Genomic DNA, 27077 nt, shown 5'->3' with positions numbered 1-27077 from the left:
AATTTAATTCAGTTCTTACACGTAAAATTATTTTTCGAAACTATAACTTTAAATGAATCATTAAAGTATAAACTGTACTTTTTCAATATTTTTTTAAGTGACAGTGACTAAAAAAAATGAATAATAAAAATCAAAATATATCATTTAGCTAAAAGAATTTCTTAAATATTAAATTAAATCTTCCATTTAAAAAATGTATTTTATTATTTAAATTTTTATTAGATATTTAATATTTTTATATTTTGATGATTATGTAAAAAAATGTGATAAATGACTTAATAATTTACAAATATTTTAATGCTAAGTTTTTTTTAAAAACTCATTACTTTCACAAATGAAATGAAAAAATTATTTCAAGCTCTTCATACTCCTTAACTGTAGGTATCAACATGAAACTGCATACATTTGAGTTTCTACACATATACTTTCAAAACATCAATTTTATGTTGAATTTTTCATTATTTTATTTAATTTCTCCGTAATTGTCGATTAGATTACACATTCGTCATCTAAACTCTCCTTTCACTTAAATTTTCCTTCAATTGTAAGATGTTTATATATTTTGCTATGATTATTATTTAAAACATACAAATGAAAGAGATATATTATTGTAATAGACCCATGAAAATTTTTTTAAGTGAAAATATTGCCTTAATTCCTTCAACCAGACTTTTACTTGATCAAAATTTGAACTCCGTATTAAAAATAGATAGTTCTTTCTGTGATTTTCTGTATTAAAGTAGGATCTATTTCTATAATAAGGAATAAAATCTGATGTCTGGGACGTATATGCCCATTAAAGCCGAAACAGTTTAAAACCTTTATTTAGTCATGTTACTTAATATAGTTTGGTACTGAGTAATCTATAGGATTTTAAATCAAGTCCTGGCTCAGTAGCTAATTTCTAAATGATTAGATATAAGCATTTACTTCCCATGGGAAAAAGCTTCAAATAATATAAATAATTACAACATATAATAATAATAAGAATACTGGTAATAATATTTCATTCAATAGAAGTTCTTTTGACAATTTTATGATTCTTTAAATTTTGTATCGCCCCGTTCAAATTGCCATTTAGTAATGTTCCGATTTTCTGTTTTCAAAAGTAGCATTGAATATTCATGATAATGTTGTGCAAATTGTGTCGAGGAAGTGTTCTGCATTAATGGCTGTTCTTCATCGAGGTGACCCTTGAAATGGTTTAAAATCGGATATTCAAAGCTTCATAATGTCATCAGTTTAAATCTGAAAATTAAGAAACTTTTTTCATTTAAAATTTGATGTGCCAAAAATATTGTAATAATTGTGAGTATTAAGAATCTAGAGCATTATAAAATTTTTCAAAAGCTCACTGATTGATTCAAAAGAAGCAAGATCCTAATTTTTTAGATCCAATTTTTTGTTTGTTTGACGAGTATGCATATTTCTAAAGTTATAAAAATTTGCTAGTTGATCAAAATATGAAGGACATTCTGTATTTAATACTGAAAATAAAAATAAAAATTTTTTTAATTACATTTATCGAGATATATAATTTATTAACAATTGACATGATTCTTTCACGTACATTGCTTAGTAATACAATTATTGTAACAACGATCATTTTTTTTTCTTCCAAAATATAATATTTCCTCTTAAATTTGATTTGAGGAAATACTTTACAGAAATATGAATTGCATATGTATTTAGTTAAGATAGTCTAGAGTTAAAGAAATGATTTCATGTGACCTAGTTTTAAGATAATAAAAGCGGGACTTGTATCTGTAGAGTAATTGCTGTGATTTTGGCCACAGAAAAACAGTAATTAAATAATCTTGATAAAAAAAATTATTCGCTTGATCCTATAAATAAATTCATAAAAAAGAGCAAAACAAGAATAGTGAATCATAAAATGACCATCATTCGGAGATAAATTAATAATCAACAAAAAATTAATACAACTGAACGTTTTTATCCTGTTGCTTTAATTGAAATATCATTTTCGGTCATATGAATATATCACAAATACGCATATAATTATTCCGTAATATTACTTAACGCTTAACATTCCAATAACATTGAAAAAAATCGTTGAAGGTCAATGCAGTGGAATTTGACGTAAAGGACTTCTCTGGGTGCGGTTGTCAACGGGCATTCCTGATTAGCTTAATTAATTATTTTTTCCAATCCGTTACATCAAAACTACTGATTTTTTTTACCTACTCGCACTTTAGTGAAGGTTAAACTATCGGGAATGTACGCTCCGGTTTTCCTTGGGTGGGCTTGTCAACGCACATTCCAGATCAGAAACTGATAGTTTTTTCATAAACTGGCACATTACACATTCGAACGCGACTGGCCTTGCCGAGTGCCGGTATATAAAGACTTTATGTGGTTCACTTAGTCACTCGTACTCAGTATTCCAAGAGTCAGGATACTTTTTCCATATCCATCATGATTGCTAAGGTAAGTTGATACCGAATATCATAGAATAGATTCATTTTGTATCTGATAAATGCCTTATTCTTTTTTTTTCAAGAACTTTTAAGAATGACAATTCTGCATTTTAAATTATCTATGAAACATAATTAATCGTTACATTAAAACTCTTTGATATTCCATTGATTTTTAAAGATTCTGATAATTTGATTATCAGCTCTGGATCTTAAGTGTTTGAAGATAATTAAGTATTGACTATACCAAAATTATTTATGGAGATTTATAAAGATCTTTAATAGTGGAACAGAATCTTCTGCTTTAATTTGAATTCTTGTTTTCTTATATATATATATATATATATATATATTGTTTATTTTATATATATTTGTTTCAGATAGTCTTTTTTGTATGCATATTTATATAAATACTGACCATTTTTAATGCTTTTCCAATCAATTATAGAATTATAAGAGGTTTTTTTAAATTTATTTAGCTTTGTAATATTTTATTACCAAGATATTAAAAACGTTTTTAACTGCACAATGCTGAATGTTTTTCTGTTACGGTTATCAAAAATGTATGATATTATGTTCCAGATTTCAGTCTATTATCGATAATGTTTTCATAGAATTTCAAAATCCTATTTAGCGTTTCTAAAATATTCATTAATTTTATGAAGTGATTCCGAATTTTATAACTTTAGCCTTTTTTTAAAAAAAAAATATCCCTTGTTAAAAGACAAACAAGCGAAGAAAATTTCATTTACATTATTGAAACTTAAGATTCGATAAAGTTGTTTATTTATCTTAATTCTGACTAAAAGATTTATATATATATATATATAAGTAAAGTATTAAAACATGGTATTTTCCAATAAGCTTTTTTAAAACTTTTTCATAGTTTTCAATTTTTTCCTTTTTTTCCTTTATAATAATTTTACATATTTAAATAACTTCCAAATGAATTCCATAACGCTTTAATCTTGTCTAATAAGGAAAAAAATATACAATCATTTAATTTATAATGCAACTTCATTTTAAATGATAAATTTTGAAAAAAATGGACTTTTCAATATGAGATTGAAGAATTATATGAAGAACTTTGGAAAAAAATATCCTCAAAAATTACGCAACATTGAATTAAAAAAAAATGGAGGAATTATGTTGTTTTAAAGAAAGATAAGGCAAATCAAACTTTATAAAAAAATCTTTTCGAAGTTCACTAATTATAATTAATGCACTTAATAAAAATAAAATAATATTTTAAAAATGTTACACTTTTCTATTACAAAATATGGCAATGATAGAAAATGTATAAAAATAAGAAATTTAACATTCAGTTTCAAATATCAATCTAAAAATCTCCTTATATTTTTTCTGAAATGAAAATTTACATAATTTCAATCGTTTAATAATTTTCTTTCAGAAGAAAAAAAATTTAAATTATAATTTAAAAATTATTGGGATGTCATATCAATTAATGCTAAAATTCACTTTTAGATAACCATCCTCTTCGCTGCCCTTGCAGCCACCCACGCATCCGTCCTTCTCGGACACGGTGCTTTGGTCAGCACTGGAGTCAGCGACAGAGCTCAAACTCAAGATGTAAGTGCATATTTTGCTCTTCATTTTTAATCCATTATATCACAAATAAGGATTTCCAAACATATACTACATTGTCTTTTAACGACTAGGCTTTCGGAAACTACGCCTTCAACTACGGAATCAAGGACGGTCTCGGTGCCAGCAACTCCCGAGCTGAAGTAGGAGATGCCCACGGAAACAAGAAGGGAACCTACACCATTGCCGACATCGACGGACGGGCTCGACGAGTTGACTACGTCGCTGACGGACATGGATTCCGAGCCACCGTCAAGACCAACGAACCCGGAACCGCCGCCAGCGCCCCAGCAGCCGCCCTCATCGCCAGTCCCTACGCCAGACCCGTCGCTCCAGTCGTCAACCATGTAGCCCCAGCTGCACCTGCTGTTGTTGGACATGCTGCTGCCTATGCTGCTCCCTTGGCCGTCGCTGCCCCAGTAGCTTACGGAGGTGTCATCGGACACGGAGCAGCCCTTGGTCTTGGACACGGACTCGGTCTTGCTGCTCCACTTGGTCTTGGGCACGGACTCGGTCTCGGATATGGCTTGGGACTTGGCAAGGCTCTCGTCCATTAAAGACAGTTCTTAACTAGAATTCAAATTTGCTGAAGTTCAAATAGTTATGACTTATCGTATTGGTATAGGAATGCGATTAATTTATTTTCATTTGTAAAATAAATGTTGGTGCTGTTAAATAAATGTTTTATTGCCTAATTATTGGTCGGATTCATTTTATTTTTAATGTAGAATTTGGATTATGTTTACCAATTTATTTCAAACAATAATTACTTTTATAAATTGGTAATCATCTGCTTCCTTGGATATCAATGGAATTCCCTCCAAGCCTTTTACATTGACCTCAAAGGTGAAAGCTTTGAAATAAAGGAGCAACATGAGCCAAAATTATTTAAAAATTAATTGAAATGAAATTAATTTTGAAGTCTAGCTACTGATATTTAGTTTAATAAAACTGAATATTTAAAATGAAGCATCTGATTTCTTCACGGATTTTCCTTTAAACACGTACTAGTAGATCGTATGTTAACCCGCAGTGATTGGATTCGTTAGTGCTTCCTTTGCATCATTATGTTTTAAAAACGAATATGTGATGAATATATTGAAGTAAGATGTAAAGTTTTATCGGAATAAAAAAAAACTGCTTGTTTTGAAATTAGCTGAATTGAAATAACTTTACAATAAAGACGAAATAATATAAATCCTTAAATATAATTTTAGTTAGCTTTATAATTTTAATTAGCTTAAATATAATTTTAATTAATTGTTAAGACTAATATCATACATTGTCTTCTCTGACTTACCCTGAGACACAAGGAAAAAATTATCTTATCAAAGCTAGAGGATTGATAGGAATCAAATTGAGTCCTAAGGGTCATCATCAATCACGGTGCAACCTTTCCCGTAGAAAGCATGTCACATTATTGGTAGGTGGTAATCGAACCATATATTTTCTGTACCCACCCGGATTGAGAGAACCAATCACTATCCCGGAAGATTTTTCAACCTGATATTTTAGCTTTCCTCTGCTTGGTATCTAAAACTGATATACAAGAAAGTGCTTTATCTTAACTTTTATTCAAAAACTGACTCCAGAACGTTTGTTTATATTTAAAAATTGAATAATTTTTTAGCTTAAATGCCGGGAAAAAATCAAAACCTTTATATTGCCACCAAAAAATAATTTATGGAATATGCGAACGGAACTGTTCTAATGAATGCTCAAAAAATTATGCTACAAAACTAATGCATCGTGGTTCTGGTCTTATGAGTCATTTTATTTATTTTTCTACACATTGTTGAAAACTAGTTTCTATAAAACTACGAATAAAATGCTTATTTTTAAAAAATGAATATTAATAATGAGGATTCAGAATAATATGGTAAATGACATAACGCATTAATTTTAAAAGATTATATGCTCGTTTCAGTTTTGAAATTATTTTGAAGAAAAAGGCAATGTCTCTCATAATAAACTATTATTTAAAAAATTACTTGTCTTGGAAAATAAAACATTAATCAATTTCAATAAAAGTAAAAAAAAAAAATGTACACCTAACTGTATTAACTGTATTATTAATTTTCTTCTATATGAAGTACAAAGAAAATATTGTAATTGTCAGAAAATTCTAATTTGAGATTTTGACGAATGTCCATATTTTAGACCTCCTTGAGTTTGAAAAACACATTTTTGGAAAATGTCTATTTGCCGCCGGTCTGAGACAAAGAAAATTCAAAAATGCTTTGAGCTAGACGGATGAAATTTGGTATATGGTCTTAAAAACAAATCTGTATATTTGTATCAAATTTTTAGAAAAGTTCATTTAGAGGAAGACTGGCTGTTCAACTGTTCGTATAATCTAATTCTGTATCTACAAAAGAAGAGAACTAGAGAGATAAAATTTACTAAACCGATTTAGTATGTTTAAAATAGACACCTACCAAATTTTGAGTTAAATCCAACAACGGATAACCGTCTATCAGTCTATAAACTCGGAAACATGAAAGCGCGATAACTCAAAAATGTAATGACTTAAATATATCAAATTTGGTATGCGATTTTGTCACTTCAATTGTAGTTATGTTTCAAATTTTGGTTTCAATTTGATAGGAAATACTCACCTAAAACGTAAATTCGAATTTTGGATACTATTAGCTGCATGCCAGGTATTAATCGCCAAAAGTCACACCACATATTTAGTAAATATACAAAATTAACGTTAAAGGTTAATATTTTTTAAATATTGTACTTTAGTATTATGCAAGGTATTTTCTGTCTTACCCAAGGTTCATATAGAGGTAACATCTTTACTAAATGTTGTTATTGTTGTTTCTGATGGCACTTGCAGTGGACAAACCCGCTGATTCCGAATTCAGCAATTTTAAGCCGAGAGAGAGCGTCTCTTGTTTTAGTAGCGCCAACTAGGGCCAAGATTTTGCTACTCACGCATCACATTAGCTTGCACAGCCCCTTTTTACAGGGGGGCACATTCGCACATCTCACAGATAGAACATATGAAGAACAACCATGCCCGAACTGGGAATCGAGCGCAGAACGCCCAGACAAAGGGGAAGACGCTCTACCTACCCCCCCCCTACCTACCCCTACTAAGTAGTAAGCGAGAAATTTTGAGGTGACTACTTCGTTATTTCATACCATTTCATTCTGACTGATATTACCGCAATAAGTAATTTGATCTAAAGAGCTATAAAATAACTTTTCGATGTTGGAAGATTTCGTCAGCTAAAACTAATGAACGGAATGAAACCATACTTCATTAAAAGATTGTAAAAGGAATGAGGATATGAATTCTGCATAAGTATTTAGTACCAAATATCGTCTATATGAGCAATTTCAGCAATGTCGAAACGGAAATGTATCGTAATGAAAGTACAAAAAATGGATCATACCAAATTTCATTTATGTTCGAATGTTAGATAAGTGTATAAAAGAAATGAATGAGATACAAAATAAAACTAACAGAAAATGATCCTATATTATTTGATTTAAATTCCATTGTTCTGTGTCCAATATTTCTACTGATTCAACCATATCTGCATATACTACCACTAAAGTGCAGAAATCAACTAATCTGCAGATCAGCTAGCTTATCTGTACATTAACAACTGTTATCCATTAAAGTGCGAAAAATGGTTTCATTTCTCAAATTACCTGGATAATCTACACAATATCTATTAGATATTCGTTAATCTGCTCATTACCTATTTGGCACTCGTTAAAGTGCAAATAAGAGTTTTGCTGGTACAACAGCAACGTTTCTGTACTCTTAAATTAAATGTTGTTTATTTATTTTTTATATCTAAAGAATTAAGTTAAGACAATCGAACAATCGACACAGATTTATAGAATCAATTGAAAACTTCAAAACAAAGAATCAAATGGTTTAAAATATTAATTTAATTAAGGAAATTGACATAACGTTATTTATTTACTTATTTACATTTTAGGAATCATTTTAATACAATCGAACAAATAATAACATTAATAGAATCAATTACGAATCAATTGGTAAAACTATAATGCAAAGAATCAAAAAGTTTAAATTAAGGGAATGAATTTGCGAAACACATGATAAAATTATGCTTACTTATTGGTGCAGTCTAAACATTGGTGGCATTTTAAGTCGCATAGCAATCTGTTTTTGCAACAAGCGCACCTATTTGTGGTAGTTTCTTTAGATTTGGAATCACACTTTTTGAAAACGAGGAAGCAATGGGGAAAGGAATTGCGAAGAACCAACTTTTAAACTTTAACAATAAGTTAACTGCTAATGTGTTTATTACCTAGTGAAAATGCGGAAATTGATTGATTGATTGATTTAACGGAATAAATAAGTTAATCTGCAGATTAGCAAGGTAATCTTGACTTTAACGGTAACATATACAAGATGTTGCATCAGTAAATTCTGATATGTTATTTATTCATTTATTTTGTTAATTATTTTTGTGGAATACATGTTACTACGCCTTTTGCAGTTCGCATATGTAATTTGGCTTTAATCTGTTCAATAATTTTAGCTGCAGATGTCCTCAGACTGATAATTTTATGTTATGGTCGCCCTCCATCAAAAATGTTAGCTAAAAAATTATTTGTTTTGGTTGAGAAATTAATGGATGAGAGGGATCTTCTGATAAATGGAGGTAATTTTTTTTATAGTTTATGATAGAAAATCACTGGATGAATTTTCTGCACAACGTTTGCCATAATGAATTTTTCAGGTGACACAATAATGATGCGATCAGTATTCACGGTAGTAACTAGAGGAGGGGGGACTTTCATATAACTATTTTTTCAGGTGATGCCTTTATTTTTTCAAAATGTCACGATCAGTATTCACGGTAGTAACAAGAAGAGGGATAACTTTCATATATTTATTTTTTAATAGTTTATGCCAGAAAATCAGTTGTATATTTCACAAAAATCACTGGAATCACAAAGAATATTTCAGGTGACACAATAATGATGGGATCAGTATTCACAGTATTAATTAGTCTGGAGACATGTTTTTCATATATTTGTTATTTCAGCGCAATGTATTAGTATCCTGTTTGTAAAGTAAATATATTTTTAAGAATAGGGATCATAATTTTTAGCCAGAATCAGACGACGAGGAAAATAACCGATTGAACTCATTGCTCTTCAAACATCAAACCTGCATGACACATCAGCATTCCGATAACATATATTTTGACTTTCAAACAACGACTGGTAGACATTGAAAGTAGTAATGATGTATGTTTTGACTTTCAAACCACAAGCGAAGGTTAATACATCATTGACGATGCACTGTGTGAATATATCGCCAGTCAATCGCAATTCTTCATTAAAACAGTTATACAAGTTTATGGAAGAAAATCAACAAAATTTATTTTCTTAAATAAGACATGACAGCCTGTATCGTAAATTTTAGATTTCCTTGCTCTTCATGCAGAAAAGAATGCGACATCATAAAACATGGTAAGACCACGTGCAGGTAGGCATGTCTATGTTCCTCAAATGGTCATATTGTGAAAGAATACGAGAAAACAGCATTATTTTGAATTAAATAATTAGAAAGGAATCAAAGAAAAATTACTATCACTGACTTTATTATTGAATTGAGATAGATTGAATTGCTGAATTTGATTTTATACATGTGATCCGGCAGATAAATAACACAAGGTGAATACATTTTATACATGTGATTCGGCAGATAAATAACACAAGGTGCATACATTTTATACATGTGATTCGGCAGATAAATAACACAAGGTGCATTCATTTTATACATGTGATTCGGCAGATAAATAACACAAGGTGCATACATTTTATACATGTGATTCGGCAGATAAATAACACAAGTTGCTTACATTTTATACATGTGATTCGGCAGATAAATAACACAAGGTGCATACATTTAAAGGTGAACTACGGCTTCAATTGCCGTGACGGTTTCATTAATTTTGTCTTTCTTCTTTCCGTCTTTTGAGCAGTTATTTCTTCTTTGGTCTTCTGAAGTGTAATTCCAGGGTTGAATCTCTGCTGATCCAAAGAGACAAAAAATTATTCCTCCACTCATGATAACTGCGATGCTTATAAAATAAATCTTATTCCATTGTGCCAAAGATTGCTGCAAAAAAAAAAAAAAAACGTAAAATATTTTTATAGGGAAGGTAACTAATGTTTTTATGATGCAAAAAAGGTAGGCAGGAAATTTTAATATCCAACCAACGAAAACGACCTCCCTAAAATGTTTTGCTATATTCCATAATGAAAGCGAATCTTTCACTAGGTCATAAACTTGACCAGTGCTCAGATTTTTATTTATTTAGAGGCTAGCAAATGAGGCTATGAGGCATATGAGGCAAATGAGGCGGGGTTTGGGGTATAATGAAGATATCCAAACAGGAATTTTGGAAGGCTTTTTGTCAACCAATTGAAATCTAATTTTAAGAAAGTAAATATCATTTTTATAACAAGATCATTTGTCAAAATTCGTTAAGCTAAATCATCACTTGATATCCATGTGAAAATATATTTCCATAGACGATCAACACTTAAACGGATTCTACTCAGCATTTGATACGAATCAACGTTTTACGTGCTAAATCTCTATATTAAATAATATTTATTTGGCTCTTCAGATTTTATAGTTACTCTGCTTGTATTCATTCAAAAGTTCAGATAATAAACTTTCTAAGAATGTATTTTAGATATGATAGAAATCTACACATTTGGTCTAAAGACCACATACTAAATTCCATTTACTAGATAAAAGCGATTTTAGTAAGACATAATTTCGAAGATTTGTTTTCCGGACCCAAGAAAATCTCAATCGCAAAAATTCATCAATATCTGGAGTTCGAATTTTTTGACTGTAACAATATTTTCCCTTTGCACACTTCGTATTCTGGAAAGAAAAAAAATCATTGATTGAATTGTCAGATTTTGGCCAAAATGTTTTATGTTAAACGTTATTCAGAATTAAATGCTTGCATGTCAAGATCAGCATATATAAGTATTGTAGGAGTTGATTAGAAAAGTTTATATTAAATTTGCGCAAAAAAAATTATTCAAATTAAATGTGCATGCCATTTTACTGCAGTTTAGATACTAAAGGGTTAATGAGGTTATACCCCATTTCAAAATGCAATGAAGAAGCGAAAAAATTAATACTTTGTCTTCCCTCCGCCCCGGCACCATTATCAAATGGGTGATGGCTTGAGGCGAAATGCCTTCGTCTTTTCATTATAGAAGAAAAATATTCATTAAAAAAAACTGTTACTTCAATGTCGAAGTAGCACGCATATGTATTATATATGCTTAACTATATTTATGTACAAATTTTCAAAATTTCTGCAGAAATTTTGTATGTCAATATGTTTTTACTACGTTATATTAAATTAATGGAAGAAAATCAGCTACAGTAAACACTCTTTTATCCGCGGTTATTAATCCTAAAATGTAAAAAAAAAAAAAAAAATCTTTAATGAATAATAAAAATTTCTTTAACAGAAAAATATCCCACCCCTTCAAAAAAAAAGCTCTTTTTTTTTTCTAAAAAAATTTTAACGACTAATTTCATACAGAAATCTTTTGTTATTACATCACAACTGCATGTTTAGGTCCTTTTCTTAAATAATAAAATTATTCAAAAGCCATTTTTTATAAATTAAAAACATAACGCGCAGTCATACCACCATATTTACTGGAAAATTAGGAGTTTCCTATGGTTAAAACCTTTATTTACTGAAAATTATAATGAAAAATAAAATTCAATCTAGGGAAAAATAATTCAACTTACCTCTTCCTGAATCATTTTTCCATAAATAAGAGGAAGAATGAATGCTGCAGAACTTGCTGCAGTGGTAGTCAACCCCATTAATGTTCCTACAATATATATATATATATATATATATATATATATATATATATATATATATATATATATATATATATATATATATATATATATAAATATATATATATATATATATATATATATATATATATATATATATATAAGAAAGAAATGACAAAGAATGTTTTAGTAAGAGTCTGGTAATTACAAAATTGCCATAAATCAAATTGCATATCCATTACGCAATTTCTCACATTCATAATAATTTTATGAATATAGACAAAAGCTATTTGAAATTCTCTGGTCAGTAAAATAGCAACGAATCCTTGTTTAGAAAATACACTTTCATAATTGCATTTTCAGAAACAAAGGAAAAAAAATCAAAATTGAAAGGAACGGCAGTCATAGAAAGCAATTTGGCGAATAATCCGCAAGATTGCCATAAAAAGACATAAATCAATGCAAAAATGGCATTTGAACAATTTTTATTTACCTATACCAAGAAAAGACTGATTTATTAAACTGTTTGTTTGTTTCTTATGGCACTTGCCACTGACAAGCCCGCTGATACGAAGACAGCGATTTAAGCCTGAGGGGGACGTCTCTTATTTTTTTATAGCAGCGCCAACTAGGGCCAAGAGTACGACTTTGCTACTCACGCATCACTCATTCGCTTGCACAACCCCTTTTTACAGGAGGGCACATTCACACATCTCACAGATAGAACAACCATGCCCAAACCGGGACTAGAACCCGGGACGCCCAGATCACGGGGAAGACGCGCTACCCCTATGCCAGTACGCCGGCTTATTAAACTGTAGATTTTTGTACTTAAAAATAAGTTAGCTTCGTTTCCTTTTTTACATAAAACTTGATCTTTATGCTCGTGTGCGTTTGTGTCAAATCGAACACGTTTTTATTTGTGACCGAAATATTTCAACAATATTTTTTCACAATGATTCGGATAATTGGGAATTTATTGAACAACATTTCTGTTGTTGTTGTTGTTTCGTATGGCATTTGCCATGGACAAGCCTTCTGTTACGAAGACAGCGATTTTAAGCCGGTTTGGGAGCGTCTTTTAAAGCGTCTTTTTGTTTTTTTAAGTAGCGCCAACTAGGGCCAAGAGTACGATTTAGCTACTCACGCATCACTCATTCGCTTGCACAACCCCTTTTTACACGAGGGCGCATTCACACATCTCACAGATAGAACAACTATGCCCAAACCGGGACTCGAACCTAAGACGCCCAGATCGCGGAGAAGACGCGCTACCCCTATACCAGGACGCCGGCACAACATTTCTAATTATTTCGGTAAATTTCTTCTCATTACACAAATTGATTATAAATACATCCACTCCAAGTGATTTTATTAACCACTTTTTCTACAGAAACGAATGATGGATTTTGGTATATAAATTGGAAGAAAAGTGGAATAAGCAGTGGAAAAGCAGTATTTAATATTATACAAAATCCAGTCTTCATCCAGAGAATTTGATCATTTGAACGTGTCCTGCCCCACACGGGAGGGCTCCTCAGAAGTGAAGATGAGAAGCTTCCGGTACGGTGGTTGTTTCTCGCCACTTTTAGGCTACAGAAATGGTAAGGGTTGGCTGCTTTCTACCGATGACGGTACGTACTTCCCACGGGAAATGTTGTCCTATGGCCTGTGATAGCCCTTAGAACTCAACCATAGTTCCCACCAGCTGTTGCTGTCGCGGTGGTCCGGTCATTCAGATATTTTTATGCCTGCAGGCGGGTAGGTGTAGCCGGTTATAGAACATTCCCATTCTCTGTTTGACACAAAGGATTTGTAAACAGCGGCTACTACAAACTGCACACAATTTTTTTGGCATCTAAAAAAACTCGTACCTAATTTTATTCAATAGAGAGTTCCATCCAATAACCTATTCTGACAAAGAATCCACCAATAGTTAATTTCATTCTTCAAAAGAAAACATTTTTCCAATAATTGTTTTCTCTTAGCTACGGTAGACGGCATTTGCCGATTGTAACGGAGACCAAAAAGCGCCAAGAAAAAATTTCGCCAATTTGGCGATGTCAATCATCAAACTATAAAGAATGTGATTTGCACGCGATTTGATACTTATATTTATGCACTTAAGTATATTGGTATATTTTGGCGAAATATTTTCTTGGCTCTTTTTGGTCGCCGTTAAAACCAAATTGTTAATCCTTACCTCTTTGAGACATCGATTTTAAAGGAAACGAAAATCCAAGTTGCAAGAGAAAAATGATATTTTCACTCAAACTGTGCATTATCATGATTATTCGACCAATTCTATTGTACTCCAGATATTTTTCATTCTAGTTTTTTATCATTTCTTGTTATGTTATTTGTATTCATATTTTTTGTTTTGTTTGTTTGTTTACAATTGATTGATGTGTATTTTCTTTTTGGTAAAGTTCACCCCTACATCTATACCAAAACAGAAAGGGGCCATATAAGCTCTAGAAACGGAGGTGTGGTGTGGTGTTAAGTATTTAGGAAAAAATATAAAAATCTATTTATTTCCATTGTTTAACATAAAATATTACACACTTTAAGAAAAAATAATAACATTTCAATACATCTTTATTTATAAGATGGGACATATATCATAATATCACATCATGGTTTCAGAATTAGTATAAAACAAAACATCAAATAACATTTTTTTTAACGATAAAACAATTTATTCACCGTACTAAAACAACGCATACTGCAATGAACGATAAAAATTCACTGCATCACACAATTCACCAATCTTAATCAAAACAGCACAAATACTTACAGATGCGTTTTGATTTGTATAATTTTTTTTACTTGTTTACTCATTTACTGTTGGTGTGTAACATTGCCATTTGAATGAAAATCTTTAAACATATTAAACTGTATGACTAGGAGTAACTTTAATTTCTTGAGTCGGATTAAAATATATCCCAACTTAAAAAAAAGTTAAACAAATAGTGGGGCAGTTTTTAATCCACCTGAGCCAAAAGAGTTAATTCATTTATTAAAAATAATCTACTTTCTGCAACACAAAATGAAAATTTCCAACAGCCGAGTGCCTTTATATCCATTTGAAACTTTAAGGTCAGAAATGAATACTTTTTGTTTGCTTTTTTTCTTATATGATGGTTCCACGGGGGGGGGTCATCCCGTAATGAGAAGCTTCCGGTTTGGTGGTTGGTTCTCGCCACCCTTGTGGGTACACGAAAAGGAAGTGTTTGGCTCCTCCCATCGATGACGGGGTGTACTTCCTTAGGGAAGTGTTGTACCGTGGCCGGTGAATGCTCTTAGGACTTAATCACAGTTCCCGCTAGTGCTGCTTTTGCGACGGTCATTCAGAGTTTTCGTGTGCCTTTTGTCACCGTGTGCTGTTCAGTGTAGCCAGTTTGTGGTTGTGATTCTCTCTAGTTCTAAATCTCTTTCTTGTCAATTATGCTTTAGTGTTACTATAGATTTTTATTTCTATCATAATTTTAATTCAACTTAATGTATATAGGTATATCTAATTTCATTTTTTTTAATTCTACTTTTATATTTTCAGCTCAAATGCTGTAAATATTCTTATGCTTTTGTGTGTCTTTTTTTTCTGTATTTATGTAGTTTTTCATTCGTAATTTCTTGAAAATTTAGTTAAATATGTAATTTTTTGTGATTCTTAATGAAGGTGATTTTCATGTCTATTTAACTGTTCTGAACTTTATATTGGTTATACGTCTTAGCTATGAGACGGTGTTCTAAATTATCTCATTCAAATAAACTTTCCAATCGTAGTCATATTAAACAAATTCGCCTCTAAATAGCTCTCGCTTTTTTTTTCAAATAGGGGCATTAATATTGCCAAAATAAGTCGATTAAAAAAATATTGAATTGAAGAGCTTTAATATGAAAGTATTATTCTAAGATTTTTTTACAGATAGCAACCAGGGATACAAAAAAATCATAAAAACTGAAATATAATTCGTTTAAGAGATTCTAATCTATTACGGCAATAAGTTCTTATTACGTAATAGGTTAGATTTATCCAGAAAGAGTTCAATATTGAGAAATATGCCTTAGCTCTTTTCTCATACAAAAAGTGTACCACCTCGTGACAAAGTTAAAAATTATGCGAGTACAGATTGCTTATTGCCCTCACAGGAAATATATTAAGAAGCATATATTGAATAAGGTTTCAAATATATTTGGATCTGATACGAATACCATAAAGACAAAATCGGTAATAATGAATTTAAAGAAAAATATTTCATTATTAAGCTGTTATAAAATTCATTGCATAGTATATTATTTAAAAAAAACTATAGAAATAAAAATGTAATACTAATATTATAAAAATTATCGACAACACAATAAAAACTTTCAGGAGAAATATACCAGCTGAAGTCACTTTAACAGCAAAAGAAGAAACAACTATTATCCGCAAATTATTACCTGCAAAAGTAGGAGACATATCAAGCGGGACAATCATGCAGCCACCAAAAACAAAGCCGCTGAAACTCATTCCAATAATTCCAAGCCATTTGCTCATTGTTGCGTCACAACCAGCAAAATATATGCCCAGCAAACCGAGAGAATATCCAAGGCTTGCTAGAAAAAGAAATAAAGTATGCTTGGAAAACAATTTAACCCATACACTTTAGATAATTGACGTCTTAAGTTTGCGGGCTATACGAAATCATAACCATCTTGAAATTAGGGTTAGCAAAGAAACAGGAAAGATGTTTATTTCTTTTTCACGTCTTTGGGAGATAAGATTTATGGTTTCTTTTAACCATCGACGTCTACCCACTCACTTGTTCATTCAGGACTTAAGAGAAATAAAAAAAAGTAAGAAAGACAGACAGTGAGATACCTCCATGCACATATGAAATCACATTTTTTTTTTAAATCCCCAAACAACTTTTACTATCTTAGAAGTCTCCACAGACAAGAGGTGGGACATTTGGCAAGAGTTGGCTATGATTGAAGAGACGCTTGGCGCAGTGTTTCAGCTACGAATGATTGAATCTTGAACACTGAAGGTAATTGGTTTCGACCTCTAAGGGAATGGGGTAATTTGTCTGGGTTGCTTTCTTCAATTGTTATTTTGAAAGAGTTCTGTTTCCTCTGTGCGGTGTATTGCACTAAATTCTACAGAGTAATCCTGTTCTTTTTGTGAATGTGTAAGTAGAATAGATGTATTTTAATGAAATCTTTTGTCATAATTTCAAAAGAAAGAAACATGAGAAAAACGGGATGCGATGACTTTTGTGATATTACGTTCTTTTTTTCACATGCGTGTAAGGATACAAGCATTTTCATAAAACCTTCTGTCGCCATTTTAAAATAATGAAATACGGAAAAGTTATGAAAAACAAAAAGTGATGACTTTTGTGATACAGAAAAAATATTTTCTGTTAATTAAAAATAACTACGTTTTTAACAATGGAACAAGTAGTAAATAATTTTTATCGGAAAAAATAAATGTCAAAATGAAATTATAAAAGTTTGAAGGGAATCAGAAGTATACAAAGTAAACTGAGATTCAGATCAGATTTATTACAAAATTAAATTGTAATAAATGTTAAGAAATTCCTTTTTTTATAATTTTTGTTGCTGATTTATTTTATTATAATAATGTTTGTTCACCTCAGGCTCTTACAATTTCGGTTTGAACAATCATTTTAAATGTCATTTCTTAAAGTTGAAAATTTTTTAAAGCATGTTTTTAGAGCTCAAATAAAAGCATATTTTAAAAATATTTTTATTTTTCATTATTTTTTCTACTTTTTGATTTTTGATCAGATTCATAATAGTCATCTTCGGCGACCAGTTTGTTCACCAAAAGTGCTGATTTTTTTTATCTACATTTAAACCTGTCATGCATAATTTAGTGTTCATAGTTCCCTTGATAAAATAATTTTTAACTAAGTAAACATTTAACTCATATTTCTTTAGAAGTTTCGCAACTGTCCTATTCATTGACTCCATGGACGTGCATTTTTCCATAGAAATTAGACATAAAATTAGATGACATCTAAATTTGTATCATTGTGCAAAATTTTGTTGGATTTGTTCTATCAACGTGAACTATAGAACATCTACACACACATACGTACATTCGCCATTTTTACTAGTAAATATTCCATCTTTATAAATATTATTGTAAAAACGTTTCCTGAAATTCACTAATATTTATCGTTTGAGATCCAGATTCCAAGTTCATATTAATGAATCGACTAATAACCGAGTTCCAAAGGTATTATTAGCCGATGATACCAATGATACCAAAAGGTATCATCGGGAATGCAAAATATTACAAAGTACCATAGCTCTAATACATCAAAAATGAATAAAAGATTGGTGACGATATTCCTTATTTACAAACAGTGAAGAAGTGAACTTCAATAAAAACACTCAAGAATATGAAGATCAAAATATATAAAGTTTTGATGTTTATTTTGGGGTGGTTGTAAAATTATGTCAAATAAAAAAAAATCTATGATATAAAAAAAATGTCTTTGATTGCTTATACCAGAAATTGATTAAGTAAATAAATTCTCAGTGTATTATCCTTTGATAGAAGATAGTATTCCCTCCTTAATACTTGAGGAATTTCAAATTAAATAAAATCAGCGTTACGCTAATTTTAACACTGCAAATTATTGCGTGGCATCCGATGCTCTCAATCCTTCCCTAGCTCCTCCTTCTCAAACAAAATGCAGGAACACACACAAAAAAAATGTAGGAACTTTAATTTAGTAATTTGCTTGATATGTTAACTGCGTGAAACTTTCTTGTTAAAGCCTCATCAAGCCATGCATACTGCCATCTTTCGGTTTTTAGAAATAATAATGTAGACAAAAAATGAACCATGATAGTAATACAGAGTTGCAATTTATGTCCATAGAGCTGGTATCATGGCTCTCAACGGTACATAATTTCATTAGCGTGTAATACGAATGACGTTCTCTTTGAAAATCGAAAAGAAAAAGAAAATAATTACATTTTTCTTCAATAGATGGCATTGCAACAAAATCTAACACGATTTCTCCAGATTGTTTACCACTGCGCAAAATTGAGTAGCTCATTTGAGTTTTCTTAGTTACACTATGAACGGTGCACATTTATTCATATTTCTGATGAAATAAGTAGCGATATTGATGTCACAATTTCGAAAGCTTTAAATATCCATCTTGTCTGTCAACACGTATGTGATTCGTTTGATACAGAATTAATTTAATTTTAAAAAGTAATAAAACTACGCTTTGTGAAAAATGTTAGCTTTGTAAGTAAAGGTTCTTATCGCAGTGTCAGATAATGCAATATAATGTTAATTCTTATTTTTATTCCAAAGCTGCAATATCCAGGTCGCCTTCAAAATCTTTTTAAGCAAAATGATGCTCGACTTCACATTACTCGGCTAGCTCAAACATTTTTAAAACGTCATTTCACACAAGACCGTGTAATAAATCTTTACTTTCAAACAATATGGAGATCACAATCGTCTGATCTTCCTTCATGCGATTTCATCTATGGGGAATTCGGAAAGGTTGTCGAAAAACAAATGTAAGTTGATCTCTGATTTGGAGGACAACTACGCTTCACATTCATTCAATCACACTTTTTTCTATGCAGCAGAAAATGCAGTCCTCAAAGGTGAAAGCGAGATTGAAAATAATGGAACTATCATAAAGCATGTTTCAAACTGTTTTTGTTTATTTGTTACTGCAGAGCGACGTGTTTATTCTTTGATTTCTTTGCACAAATTACATCCCGTGACATTATCTCCTTTTTTTCCTGTATTGTTTGAAGCCATAGATCACGCTTTAGATCACTAAATTAGTGAACCATAAATTAAATTAGTGAAGCCATAGATCACTAAATTAGTGAATTTTAATATTTAGCAACAATGAAAGCCGTTTATTTGATTTGTTTGCTTTTTTTAATCTGGAAAAACTGTCTTAGATAAGACACAGCGTTACTTCTTGATGATTTGACACTCTTTTTTCACTGTGCTCCTCATTCGTATAAAAAACTAAATTGTATTTCATTAGAAGCACTGAACAGGCTCTAAAACCTACTGAACAGGCGAACTTTAATTATAACAGCCTTGTGTTCATCATCGAAGAAACGCTATTATTTTTAATTTTTCCCTTATATAATTTTGTAATGTGTTGAAAAATCACGGATACCTTATGCAATAGGAGGAAAAGTAATCTCGGTCAACAAAAGCTAGCAATTTGAAAGAAGCATACAGATTGAATACCTCTCCTCTAGTTATGATTGTTTTTCTGACTTTTTATTAACGTCATTAAAGTTTCTTAGTAAAATTTAATGAAACACCTCAGAGTCAATCAGAAAGTCAAGTTTAGTTTAGTTCATTTATATTAACGTCTCGTTGTGAAGCAACACTAGGGTTATTTTGGGACGGACCTCGTAATTTTGAACCACGGTCAGATGACGAGGACGACACCTGAGCTAGCACTCCCCTCTCCACATCGAACTACATCAGCGGGAAGACGTTTGGTTTGACGGATTTAACGTGCAACAGACCCTCTTACACGACGGTTATTCGGTGGAATCGGGTCACGAACCTGAAACCCTACGGCGCACAAGCCGAGACCTTACCACCAGGCCACCACGGCCCATCAGAAAGTCACATAATTAGCAATGATAAATACAATTCAAAGCAATGAACATAGTTTTTGAGTATACAGTCCATTTTTTCTCTTAAATGCACGAAACCAGAATAAGAATAAAGAAAACATCTTTTGAGTTTTAAGTAATATATCACGCATTGCTATTTTTGAAGTCTTATATGTAAGGATAAACATTTGATATGATCTCAATTTTTAAAAAATTTATTAAATTTGACTAGATTAATATTTGTAAAAAATGTATTCGTTGATTAAAATGTTGTACAATTGTGTATTCTCAATGGAAATACGCAATTTTAATATTTCCATATCTTAATTATCAATTGATTATTAATTAAATTAAATTTTGATTACATAACAACTGTTCTAGCTGCTTATGACTTTCAGAAACTATTGATAGCAAAATTAAAGAAAAAACATATATTCTCAAAATTAGACATAAAATTAATAAAGAAACTTTAGAAAAATATGTGTTTAATAAATAATATCAATAAAAGTATGTCATTAATTTATCAACCGTGTAAATTATTATTTTTTTATGAGTAGTTCAGATTTCTTTCTATGGATAGGTGCAATAGTTTGGCGCCCTTAAATCTTCAGAAATTACCCAAAGCAATTCGTATCCAGGAAGTTTATCTGGTAATGTATCTAAACGGAAACTAAATAAATATATTCATATTCCATCACTATTATGATTGGACTATAATATCGTATTGTGTCGCCATCTAGTCATTTTAGCTGAAACTATAAATAAATTAGTAAGCTTATGATAATTCGAGTAATATTTGATAAGAGAGAGGAAAAAAACCCGAGTAAAGCCATCAGTAATTAAGGAAAATAATAATTTATGTTAAATGAGAAAAATTAGAAAAGTTTTAGTTACGTATTACAGTAATATAATATTATACAATAAAATTATAGCTCAGTGTATTATTATTAAAAGATAAACAATAAAACAAATCATTAATCTGCAAATAATCTTTTTCATTGTTTACAAAGGAAATGCCTGAATGTATAATGATCAATACACACACGCACACGTACACACACACACACACACACACACACACACACACACACACACACACACACACACATATATATATATATATATATATATATATATGTGGACTTTTTAATAACAAATTAACACCTATTCAATTGATATTTATCGCCAGTTAATGTTCAATTTCATTTTTCAAAAATAAAGATGCACACCATTAATTACGCATAATATATGTTCGCATTATTAAATATAGAAATGCTTAAATAAAGCTGTAATTTTAAAATTAAAAAATGCCGGTTATAGTTACCTAGGAAGTTGATCCCTTTTCGAAGCTTATCCACTCCAACAAGATTGTGTCTATTCAGCCAATTAGATACAAAACTTGTGCCAAACGAGAGAATAATTTGAATTACAAAAGTCAGAGAAACGAGAAATCCATTCTGTCGAATAAATAAATAAAATCAAAATATAAAAAGTTAAAACAATTTCTTTTCTTTATTCTAACTAATTTAAGCACGTTTTCATCACAGAAGTTTGAAAAACATATGCTATCATCTGATATATGTAATTCTTAATGTAAAGATCTTATCAATCGAAATGAAAAAAGAACTACTTTAAAATCTGTATAACAATAATTTGTTTAATTATTTCGTTTTTGGCATAGATTTTGAGATATAATTATCCAAACAATCCATTTCATTCAATCTAATCATTTTGATTCTAATAAAATTGCTTTTGCCCAATCGAAACAAAGAATTTTATTGAAAATTATTAAAACATGGCAAACTAAGAAATAAAACGTTACGTATTAATTTGATTATTTTTATGTGTAACATGATGTACAGGATTTTTTAACAAAATGAATTTAATGCATTAAATTGTGTCACACATTAAAGCCTTGTCATGAAGTCCTTATCATTTTATTGTATAGAAGTATATATCCTTGTTATTTTAAACAATCTTATGATACCTTTTGTTACATTTTTATATGTTTTTTTCTCAAGGAATTGAGTCTCGAGCCATTAAAAACTCAATGTCTGAATAGTACCGGGTGGGAAAAAACTCCGTAAAAACTTTAAAAATTTATATAGCCTGTAAAATTAAGCAAAATAAAAAACGGTTCGCAGATTTAACAATCGATAAATCACGGATTGTTTTTAGGTCGGAAAAAATTTTTAATAAAAAATCAGCCGAAAGGTGGCACTGTTATGAACGACTTAGTTGAAAAAATGCAAATGAGACAGGCGATTATACATATTTATGCTCTTGATCCAGAATCAATTCTCCATTGCATGCATGCTATGTAAGTAAAGGAGGATGCTATGTGGAAAAGATAAAGCTTCGTTGAAGCTGCTTTACCTGAACCGGGACCAGTAATTGTTGCACTGCGTAAATTCCGACTTCAGAAAAATGTCAAGAAATGTGGGAAAGGACCTTTAACAGTGAAAAGCCTCATAAAGCTTATTCAGCGATTTAGGAAACTGGATCGTTGGAGGATCATGCAAGGTCCAAACGAAGAGGTCTAACGCGCTCGGTACGCGTTGCAGCCGAAATGGAAACAATAGTATCAGAATTGGCTGCAGGAACTAGCAGTATACGGGAAGCTGGCAGATGAAAAGTTTCCATTGCCTCCTAGGGCCCCAGATCTGACACCAGCAGACTTTTGGCAATGGGGAAATTTAAAATCCCGGGTGTATCGATCCTAAGTCCATCTAATCTGTTGGAATTGAAAGAAGCAATACGCCGATAGCTATCATGCATACAGCAGGACATGCTGCACTCTGTCGTTGCTGTATTTGTGACATATCTGTAATGTGTTATTGCTATAATTAATGGTTTGATAATATTAATTTTGTTTTTTGCGTCTCTTTTCTTTCACTTACGTGCGAAAAGCCACCTATCGGCTGTTTTTTGAATTAATTTTTTTTCCTTACCTAAAAAAAATCCCATGATTTATCGATTCTACATCTGCAAACCGTTTTTTATTTTGCTTAATGTTACGTGTTTTAGAAATTTGTAAAGTTTTTACGGACTTTTTGCCCAACCGGTATATTTCGAATTTGCACATTGCCTTTCCGATAATATAAATTCTGATTCTTCAAATAAATGGTTGAAATAATTTGTAAAATCTGTCTTCTTTAATTTTCTGCAATGAAATTAAATCATGTGATTAAATATTTTATGAAAGACTGAAAACGTTTTGAATTTCATTCCATAAACTAACTCCTTTTAAGCGTTATGCATTAAAAATGTCGAAATTTAGGAAAAAGTTTACAAGGCAATGAAATTGAAAATATTAAAACAAAAAGAAAAAACTTTTTTCTAAATTTTATAAAAGAGGTATCGCATATTTCCGAAAGGCATCGCTGAGGAAAAAACCAATACACTTGAAGATTAATGGTTTTGTTTCGATTAAAGCGATATACAACTGTCCAAACTGTTTTTCTCAGAAAAATTGTACTTGTTTTTACCTGAATAAGGGCCCAATTTTAAAATTCTAGACATCCATTATGCATTTCCTCCATGTAACTATTATATTGATCCATGGACTGCACGAGTATTCCATGGATGCCATTTATTACATTATAATATTATCTATGCTGTCTTTTAAGAATGTTGATTTTTTATTGATTTTTTGCGTACTTGCATGAACAATCTAATTGCTTACTTCTAAAATGTCGGTTTTTGCATAATACCTCATCCTTCCGCTCCTCTTCGGAAGAGTAAGGATCCTGTTGTTTTTGTTCTATAAACACACTTCCTAAAAGAAGGTACGGAATTCGGAAAAGACATTTGTATACTTGGACAATGTCGGTTTTTGCATCACATGCATAATACCTCGTCATTCCGCTCCGCGTCGGAAGAGTAAGGTTCCTGTTGTTTTTGTTCTATAAGTTTAGTTTAGTTTAGTTATATTAACGTCCCGTTTGAAGCAACACTAGGGCTATTTGGGGGCGGACCTCGTAATTTTGAACCGCGGTCAGATGACGAGGACGACACCTGAGCTGGCACCCCCTTTCCACACCACACCAGCGGCAGGGCGTTTGGTCAGGACGGATTTAGCGTGTAACAGACCCCTTTACACAACTGTTATTCGGTGGAATCAGGTCTCGAACCTGAAACTCTGCGGTTCCGAAGCCGAGACCTTACCACCAGGCCACCGCGGCCCTTTTGTTCTTCCTAGAAGAAGGTACGGAATTCGGAAAAGACATTTGTATACTTGCAAAATGCCGGTTTTTGCATATCATACATAATATCTCATCTTTCCGCTCCTCTGCGGAAGAGTAAAAATCCTGTAGTTTTCGTTCTATAAACACATTTCTTAGAAGGACGCCAAGAATTTAGCTTCGATGTCAGAAACATCATAATATTCTCTACTCTGTTTCTTAAGAATGTTGAGTTTTGGATTGATATAATAAGATAACATATTTATATGGATTCATATAATTGACAACATTCTTAAATGTTAAGAATGTTGAGTTTTGGATTGATTAATATTCTTTTTGTATGCTTGCATGAACTGTCTGGTTAATTCTTTATATTCTTGCAAAATGTCAGTTTTTGCATCACATGCATAATACCTCATCATTCCGCTCCACTGCGGAAGAATAAGGCTCCTGTAGTTTTCGTTATACAAACCCACTTCCTAGAAGGAAGCAAGGAATTCGGAAAAGACATTTGTATACTTGCAAAATGCCGGTTTTTGCATCTCATGCATAATATCTCATCCTTCCGTTCCTCTGCGGAAGAGTAAAAATCCTGTAGTTTTCTTTCTATAAACACATTTCCTAGAAAGAAGCAAGGAATTCGGCTTCGAAGTCAGGAACATCATAATATTCTCTACTCTGTTTCTTAAGAATGTTGAGTTTTGGATTGATATAATAAGATAACATATTTATATGGATTCATATAATTGACAACATTCTTAAATGTTAAGAATGTTGAGTTTTGGATTGATTAATATTCTTTTTGTATGCTTGCATGAACTGTCTGGTTAATTCTTTATATTCTTGCAAAATGTCAGTTTTTGCATCACATGCATAATACCTCATCATTCCGCTCCACTGCGGAAGAATAAGGCTCCTGTAGTTTTCGTTATACAAACCCACTTCCTAGAAGGAAGCAAGGAATTCGGAAAAGACATTTGTATACTTGCAAAATGCCGGTTTTTGCATCTCATGCATAATATCTCATCCTTCCGTTCCTCTGCGGAAGAGTAAAAATCCTGTAGTTTTCTTTCTATAAACACATTTCCTAGAAAGAAGCAAGGAATTCGGCTTCGAAGTCAGGAACATCATAATATTCTCTACTCTGTTTCTTAAGAATGTTGAGTTTTGGATTGATATAATAAGATAACATATTTATATGGATTCATATAATTGACAACATTCTTAAATGTTAAGAATGTTGAGTTTTGGATTGATTAATATTCTTTTTGTATGCTTGCATGAACTGTCTGGTTAATTCTTTATATTCTTGCAAAATGTCAGTTTTTGCATCACATGCATAATACCTCATCATTCCGCTCCACTGCGGAAGAATAAGGCTCCTGTAGTTTTCGTTATACAAACCCACTTCCTAGAAGGAAGCAAGGAATTCGGAAAAGACATTTGTATACTTGCAAAATGCCGGTTTTTGCATCTCATGCATAATATCTCATCCTTCCGTTCCTCTGCGGAAGAGTAAAAATCCTGTAGTTTTCTTTCTATAAACACATTTCCTAGAAAGAAGCAAGGAATTCGGCTTCGAAGTCAGGAACATCATAATATTCTCTACTCTGTTTTCTAAGAATGTTGAGTTTTGGATTGATATAATAAGATAACATATTTATATGGATTCATATAATTGACAACATTCTTAAATGTTAAGAATGTTGAGTTTTGGATTGATTAATATTCTTTTTGTATGCTTGCATGAACTGTCTGGTTAATTCTTTATATTCTTGCAAAATGTCAGTTTTTGCATCACATGCATAATACCTCATCATTCCGCTCCACTGCGGAAGAATAAGGCTCCTGTAGTTTTCGTTATACAAACCCACTTCCTAGAAGGAAGCAAGGAATTCGGAAAAGACATTTGTATACTTGCAAAATGCCGGTTTTTGCATCTCATGCATAATATCTCATCCTTCCGTTCCTCTGCGGAAGAGTAAAAATCCTGTAGTTTTCTTTCTATAAACACATTTCCTAGAAAGAAGCAAGGAATTCGGCTTCGAAGTCAGGAACATCATAATATTCTCTAGTCTGTTTCTTAAGAATGTTGAGTTTTGGATTGATATAATAAGATAACATATTTATATGGATTCATATAATTGACAACATTCTTAAATGTTAAGAATGTTGAGTTTTGGATTGATTAATATTCTTTTTGTATGCTTGCATGAACTGTCTGGTTAATTCTTTATATTCTTGCAAAATGTCAGTTTTTGCATCACATGCATAATACCTCATCATTCCGCTCCACTGCGGAAGAATAAGGCTCCTGTAGTTTTCGTTATACAAACCCACTTCCTAGAAGGAAGC

The 27077-nt window shown here is 31.4% G+C and overlaps 2 protein-coding genes across 2 annotated transcripts in view; one reads left to right on the top strand and one right to left on the bottom strand.

Moving 5' to 3' along the window:
- Positions 1–2321: 2321 nt before the first annotated feature.
- Positions 2322–4706, top strand: LOC129972816 (adult-specific rigid cuticular protein 15.7-like). The gene is made up of 3 exons (XM_056087096.1): positions 2322–2448; positions 3921–4025; positions 4115–4706. Exons 1-3 carry the CDS (start codon positions 2437–2439, stop codon positions 4595–4597), a joined length of 600 nt encoding a protein of 199 aa, XP_055943071.1. The 5' UTR covers positions 2322–2436; the 3' UTR covers positions 4598–4706.
- Positions 4707–9954: 5248 nt separating this feature from the next.
- LOC129971871 (putative inorganic phosphate cotransporter) overlaps positions 9955–27077 on the bottom strand; it is a 42482-nt gene continuing 25359 nt past the window's right edge. The window contains exons 8-11 of the mRNA XM_056085849.1: positions 21863–21995; positions 16342–16497; positions 11842–11927; positions 9955–10167 (exon numbers count right to left, since the gene is read on the bottom strand). Of these exons, the coding sequence (XP_055941824.1) occupies positions 9955–10167; positions 11842–11927; positions 16342–16497; positions 21863–21995 (588 nt within the window). The remainder of the gene's footprint in view (positions 10168–11841; positions 11928–16341; positions 16498–21862; positions 21996–27077) is intronic.

The sequence above is a fragment of the Argiope bruennichi genome, chromosome 6 (assembly GCF_947563725.1).
Source record: "Argiope bruennichi chromosome 6, qqArgBrue1.1, whole genome shotgun sequence".
NCBI classification, from domain to species: Eukaryota; Metazoa; Arthropoda; class Arachnida; order Araneae; family Araneidae; genus Argiope; species Argiope bruennichi.
This window is presented reverse-complemented; position numbering and strand designations above follow the sequence as displayed.